Source organism: Salvelinus alpinus, chromosome 6 (assembly GCF_045679555.1).
Source record: "Salvelinus alpinus chromosome 6, SLU_Salpinus.1, whole genome shotgun sequence".
In the NCBI taxonomy this organism is placed as follows: domain Eukaryota; kingdom Metazoa; phylum Chordata; class Actinopteri; order Salmoniformes; family Salmonidae; genus Salvelinus; species Salvelinus alpinus.
In genome coordinates, this window is record NC_092091.1 from 77,237,185 (window position 1) to 77,244,466 (window position 7,282).

Sequence of the window (7,282 nt, forward strand, 5' to 3'; positions counted from 1 at the left end):
ACACCAACACTAATGACACCAACACGTTCTGAGTTTGACCAATTAGCCAGTTGGATCCATATGATGATAATCCCAATTATATCGTTAGAACCCCCACCTACACTTTCCAAAGTCCTTCTGTATCTCTTAACCTGAATGTGTCCCACTCATAATATCTAAGACTACTCATTCATTCCTGTCTCATGTCGCATGTCACCAACTATTTCGGCACATGTGAGAGTGCTGTGGGTTTTATTGACTAAGTCTCCACTCCTTATAGGCTAAGTCAAATTATTCATTCATAAATGTCTGTGCGACAACCTCCGTTTGGCAGTAGGTAAATGTCCCCCCCTCCTTCTGTTTAATCAAATTTAGTTTTCCCCCACTGATCTCCTTTCCTCTCTCTTCCTTCTATTCTCTCGCTCTCCGTTCATCTCGCTATTCCCCCTCTCTCTGAGGCGTGCCGTTGCCGCCCGGAAACAGACCATAGAGGCTTCTGATCGCGAGCCAAGCAGCGAACCTAGTGCTGCTTTCTCTACCCGTCCTCCGCTCCTCCACAAAGCGCAGTCATTACCGGGCATCGTGCCTCCGTACCTCCCTCCCTTCCTCTCACTCACTCACTCACTCAATCAATCACTCACTCCATCCCTCCCTCCCGCGTGAGTCTGTCTGAATCTACTCCTTTCTCTATCTCGGAGCGCTGTCCTCTAGGCTATCTGCGGTTGCGCGCGTGGTCTCTCCAAGAATCCTCTCATCACCCGCACGCACAGTGCACCGCCCCTTCTCTTTCCGTTTTTTTTCTTCTCTCAATTACTCCCCCCCCTCCCTCGATCTTGGCCCGTGACGTAGGGGATTCCGTTGTGCCCACAACCGTAGGCGCTAACGGGATTTTCGAGTATAAATTGGACACCGGGAGCCAACATTCGGTACTCTCTCAGTCGCTCCGACTCGGGAACCAATCGTCCAGAGTACCAGTCAGCGGAGATAGCAGGCAGTATTTCACCCTCTCAGGCTAACTCGCTTTCGGCTTTGGTTTGAAATGGACACCCCTACAACCGCTCGGAGCAGACAATGCTCATTCGTGCGCACCTGCAAAAGTAAGTTTCTACGGATTTTCTTACCACCATCTATTGGTTTATACTGTTGTGCATTAGTTACTATGACTTTTAGAAAGTCTCTTACTTGATCGTTTTGAGAATCCTTCCTCCAGTTGACCTATTTCTACCACTTTTCTAACGGTTTCCCGTTCTATTCTGTTTGTCTTCTGATGTAATTGTGTAAGAGGTGTTGTGCATTAAGTTAGGCTACTATGACTTTGAGAAAGTATCTTATTTGATAGTTTGGGAATCATTCACCCAGTTAGCAATGGAATGCGTGATTCACAGATAATATTTAAACAACATGTGTGCTGTGCAGCCATGTTAGATGCAGTCATCAACATGGATTGTAATTCCAATACGTTTGTAAAATAGATTTAGTACCGGACATTTTAAACTTGCAATTTTGCTATGATTGTACTTTGATTTTACTTTATGATGTAGGCCTACTTTGCAACTATTCAATAGATAGATATCGCCAGTGTAAGATATGGAACTCAACTTAGACTTTTAATATGTTTGTAATAGTTTTAGATACGATTTACTTGGGTTTACTTTGAGATACTGCCGTGCGTAATGCCTTACGCAAGGAAAGAGAAACAGGCAGTTTTACGCACAGACTTGGTTACTCAATCACGCCTTCTAAGGTGATCATACGTCATCTCTGTCATCACATGGGCTCATGATGCTGTAATCTTTACTGATTATGAATTAACTGAGCTTCATATTGTCTAAATTGAGCGTTAATTATTTAATCAGTATTAAAATGACAGTCTCATTCCATCAATATGATGATATTTTGCGAATGTTTTCAACAATTTCAAAATGATACATTTTAGGTATTCAGATTAGACAAAGGCTTTGCATTAAGTATTTAGCATCAACTGAAGGTAGCAATGTGGTTTAGTGCCGCAGTTGAGTGTCTGCGTCAACGGTTTCAGCACCGTTGTTACTGGACAGCTCCAGCTATCTTTTCCTCACATCTCCGTATTCAAACGTGATAATTTAAACTGATGTTGGGGAGAAAAAACTATTGCTGCATCCATAACTATTTTGGTACATAAGCAACACTTTGATTGTGATCTGAGATTTGACTGATCAGCTGTATTGAGATTCAACTGCCACATTTCCAGCAGCAGTTTGCCATCCGGGCCACCACCAAACAGTTTCAGAACCACAGCTATCGGACAGCTCCCGCTAGCTTCGCCTTCCCGACCCCACATCTAGACTCACTTCTCCCCTCTTCCCTCTCTCTCCCAGGCGGCCTCTCCCTGTGGCTGGTGGTGTGGCTGGTCCTCGGCAAGCCCGGTCCGTCGGCGGCGTGCCCGCATCTGTGCGTGTGCTACCCGACTCCCATGACCGTGAGCTGCCAGGCGCAGAACTTCACCTCCGTGCCCGTTGGCGTGCCCTACGACTCGCAGCGCGTGTTCCTACAGAACAACCGAATTACGGAGCTCAGAGTCGGCTCTTTCGGCTTCGGGACTCAGGTAAGAGACTATAGAGTGTTTAAATGAGACACGGTGTGTGTTTGAGTGTGTGATTCTTTTGACTTCTCTCTCTCTCTCTTTCTAACTCTCTCTGCCTCTATGTTTGCTCCCAACCCTTGTTTTTCTTTTTGAGTTTGAGTCCAGAGTCTTACCTACAATATGACCATAGAATAATACCTGACCCTAGAATACATATTGATATTCACACTCTCCCTCCCTCCTCCCCTCCCTCCCTCTCCCCTATAGGTCCTGTGGCTGTTCTCCAACAACATCACGTGGATTGAGGCTGGCTCCTTCAGTGAGCTGAGGGATCTAGAGGAGCTGGACCTGGGGGACAACTCTCACCTGCGCAGGCTGGAAGGAGGGGCCTTCAGGGGCCTGGAGAAACTCCAGAGTCTCCACATGCACCGCTGCAAGCTTACCGCCCTGCCCCACGACCTGTTCCACAAGCTGTACAGCCTGCAGTTCCTCTACCTGCAGGTAGGGGCAGTACGCATATATTCACGCACACACGGGCACATATGTATACACACACAACACGCATACACACACTTCAGGGAATTCTCATAGCTGTGAAAATTACATAATTTTATATCATCACAATCACAATTACATCATTTTATATCATCACAATCACAATTACATCATGTTGTATCATGATTCAAATCATGCTGCATCAGTGATAGTTATGAGATGCCCTTTAGTGGAAGGTGTAAATGTTCTCACCTCACCACTACTGAAATGTAGCCCATCATCACCTGACCCCACCTGACCACTTCCTCTTCCTGTTTCCTGTTTCGTCCTTGTAGGAGAACCAGCTCCACTTCCTCCAGGATGACCTCTTCTCTGACCTCATCAACCTGAGCCAGCTCTTCTTGCATGGAAACCGTATCCGTACTCTGTCGGAGAACGTGTTCCGTGGCCTGGTCAACCTGGACCGCCTTCTTCTCCACGACAATCGTGTGCGCCAGGTTAACCGCCGGGCGTTCCGCGACCTCGGACGCCTCACCATGCTTTTCCTGTTCAACAACTCATTGGCTGAGCTCCCCGGTCAGGCTCTCCGTGACACCCAGGGCATCGAGTTCCTCCGTCTCAATGGGAACCCCTGGTCCTGTGGCTGCGAGGCCCTCCCCCTGTGGGAGTGGTTCCGTGGCGCCCGTGTCTCATCGTCCGAGCTGTTGTGTTCCTCCCCGTCCCCCCGCCGCGGGATGGACCTCCGCTTCCTCCGTGAGATGGACTTCGCCCTCTGCCCTCTCCCCGACCCCGGCACCCTGGCCGGCTCCACCACGAGGACCTTCAGCACCAAGACAAGATGGTGGTTCTCCAAGCACAAGCCCCAGTCCCAGACCAAGGCAGTGTTCGAGAAGAGCTCCGAGACCATCAAGGCCTTCCCGTTCCCCCAAGGGAAGAACAACCCACCCATTTTGACCTCCACCAATGTCAAGTACGAGCTCGGCGAGGAAGAGGCAGCGCTACCCAAACTCGACGCTGAGGAGTACTGGGCGAACTATGAGAACGAGGACGCCGGCACCACGCTGCGATGCTTCGAGCTCGAGTGTCCGCCTGACTTCGATGGCCTCCCTCCCAACTCCTCCTCCACCCCAACATCATCCCCCTCTCTCTCACTCCTCCTCGCCCTCTCGCTACTCGCCATCTCCATCAATCTACACCTCATATTTGGCTGAATCAGACTTTAAGTACCCACTTCCCGTTCCTGTGTTTTGCCCCGGCCCCTCTCAGGGCATGGGGAACCCCTTGTTAAAGACTCTGTACCTCCCTAGTTAACCCTCTGATGTCCTACTGGATAACCTCTATCTCTGTCAGTAGTACATGACAGCAGGGGATACAAAGGGGGGGTTGGATTGTTACTTCTAACTTAATGCAGGGTTAAACAACAATGGCTGACAGTACATAGTACACTATTGTACATAGTACAGTATAGTACAGTACAGTAGTCAACCAAGGCTGTTACTACAACAGGTGCATCTCACCTGTCTGGTGTGTTGGTTGCCGTGACGACGCCTGCAATCAGGGGTCAGTGGTCACCTGTAACGCTCTACAGCTAATACCAGTGCTACTTACTGTTGCGACTGCTGTAACTGTTGTCACTTGGAGGAATATTACAACTACAAGTGCTACGACTATTATATGCATGTTACTACAACTACTACTATTCCGAATACGTCTGCTACTACAAGTGCTATGATTACAGTTACGACAGTAACTACATTTCTACTGTTGTACGAACTCTGACAACTGTACTGTAAATCGGTAGGTGTACTTGATGGTGCAGAGCAGTTGGGATATCCTTCTTACATGTTGTCTACCATGATGCCTACTTTATAATGGATTGTTTACAGAAAAATAGCTAAGGAGAGAGAGAAAGAAGGGATGAAGGAATGAAAGAGAGGCAGTCACCAGCGTGTGAGAAGGTGAGAGAGGATATGTAGAGAGATAGGTAAAGGTAGAGAGACAGAAAGACACAGAGAGAGGATATGTAGAGAGATATGTAAAGGTAGAGAGACAGAAAGGCAGAGAGAGTGATGAGTTAAAAAGTTACCAAAGGAAGAAGCTAGAGGACAGAGAAGGTGGAAGAGAAGAGAAGAAAGCGCAACAGGAAAGGACAGAGAGCGAGGGAGAGAGGGTTGTCGAGATTCTCAATAATAAAGAGAACGGAAGAGAGGGAGCAAGGACAGCGCAGGCAATATAAATAAAGCAAAGGAATGTGAGACACGGTGAAATTAAGAAACAAAGAAAGAAAGAGAGAGAGAAAATGACAGTACTGGCCCTTGACCATGAGATACTGAATAGGAGAAACAAGCAATCACTTCAGGTATTCAAGTTCAGTCTTTGTATAACTTCATGTCCTGTAAATATGACATCATCACCATAGAAGCCACAGGGGAAGGATGCTTCCTGTCTGGCAGTGTCAGTCGCTGTTCTGATTGGCTATCGCTGTTTGTTTGTGATGTCATTGACGGAATGCATGACGTGACCAGTGAATGACCAGTTTGAGAGATAAAAAGACCTATTGAGATTCTGAATAACGTTTGTGAGACTTTTCTTTGGGTGCAGCAGCAGCTGTTGTGTTTCAAACTGATTTTACTTGATCAATAATTGATCTCTTTAAGTTCTTTGTTCTCTCTCTTGGAATGCTCACTCACTTCTTTGGAAGGTGAAAGTAGTGCACTACTTTTGACACTGCACTACATAGGGAACAGGGAGCCATTTCAGACGGAGCCAATGACTGCTAGTCAGTCCTTTAGCCAAACAACTTGATGATGAGTAAACAAACAAATGAAATGTTTTCAACCCAGCCCCCCAATACCGTCTATCATACCCACCCCAATATCTCCAGTCTAATACCCCCCCCACATCAACTAAGCAGAATCAACTTAGTCCAACTAAGCAGAATCAACTTAGTCCAACTCAGTAGAATCAACTTAGTCCAACTCAGAAGAATCAACTTAGTCCAACTAAGAAGAATCAACTTAGTCCAACTAAGCAGAATCAACTTAGTCCAACTCAGAAGAATCAACTTAGTCCAACTCAGAAGAATCAACTTAGACCAACTCAGAAGAATCAACTTAGTTCAACTCAGAAGAATCAACTTAGTTAAACTCAGAATAATCAACCAGTGACTGATCTGTATAGAACCCAAGAAGAGATCTAGAACTGGAACTGAAAGAGACATAGAAAGGCGCAGGTGATGACTGGACTGGACTGGACTCCAAACCAATAAGACCGACTAGTACTGACCAGCCATATTATTCTAATAGGACTGTTCTGGACTACTGAGCTCAGAGATCCTGGCACAGAATGAATGGATGGAAAAGCCTGGCAGTTTCCCAGCAGGGAGAGACAAGGAGAGCTACATTGTGGCTTTACTGAGATTGATAGACAGACGGACAGAACAGAGGGACCAAATTTTTACTCACAGACTTTGCTGACTCACAGAGAGACATAATTCCTTGACTTGCTAACAGAGATAGACTGACTGACCTACTCATGCCTTGGCGACCAGTGATCGACGGAAGACAGTTAAAAAGAGAGACTGGAATCTGATTGGCGGACAGCTGAAGCAACGTCAGAGAAAGGAGGAGGACCTCTGAGGAGGTGACCAAAAACAGACTTCCTCTCCTCTTCCTTTCTTTCTACTCGTTTTGTCTGAGTTTCTACAAGGCTTTGAGGGTGGGTAGGCGTGCACAAATCATCCCTCCCTCCTTCCTCCCCTCTCTCTCTGTCTCTCTCGCTTCCTTTCTCTATCCTACCGGTCACCTGTTTCTGTAAAGCACTCACCCCTGAGTGCTCCATCCCTCTGAAGAGGGAGAGAGAAATTAAAGGAGGGAGCGGAAGGAAGAAGGAGAGAGAGAAAGAGGGGAGGAAGGAGGGAGGGAGGAGAGAGCGTTCCTTTTACAGAGATGTTTTCAGTAGAGGTGAAGAGGACAAGGACAGGCTGAGATAGGGTATGAGTAGGAGGAGAACAGAGGCACACACACACACACACACACACACACACACACACACACACACACACACACACACACACACACACACACACACACACACACACACACACACACACACACACACACACACACACACACACACACACACACACACACACACACACACACACACACACACACACACACACACACACACACACACACACACACACACACACACACACACACACACACACACACACACACACAC

At 47.1% G+C, this 7,282-nt stretch overlaps 1 protein-coding gene across 1 annotated transcript; it reads left to right on the plus strand.

The window, feature by feature from the left end:
- Positions 1–911: 911 nt before the first annotated feature.
- rtn4rl2a (reticulon 4 receptor-like 2 a) lies at positions 912–5,610 on the plus strand. Its single transcript, XM_071408078.1, has 4 exons — positions 912–1,076; positions 2,337–2,563; positions 2,810–3,043; positions 3,373–5,610. Exons 1-4 carry the CDS (start codon positions 1,019–1,021, stop codon positions 4,246–4,248), a joined length of 1,395 nt encoding a protein of 464 aa, XP_071264179.1. The 5' UTR covers positions 912–1,018; the 3' UTR covers positions 4,249–5,610.
- Positions 5,611–7,282: the final 1,672 nt, after the last annotated feature.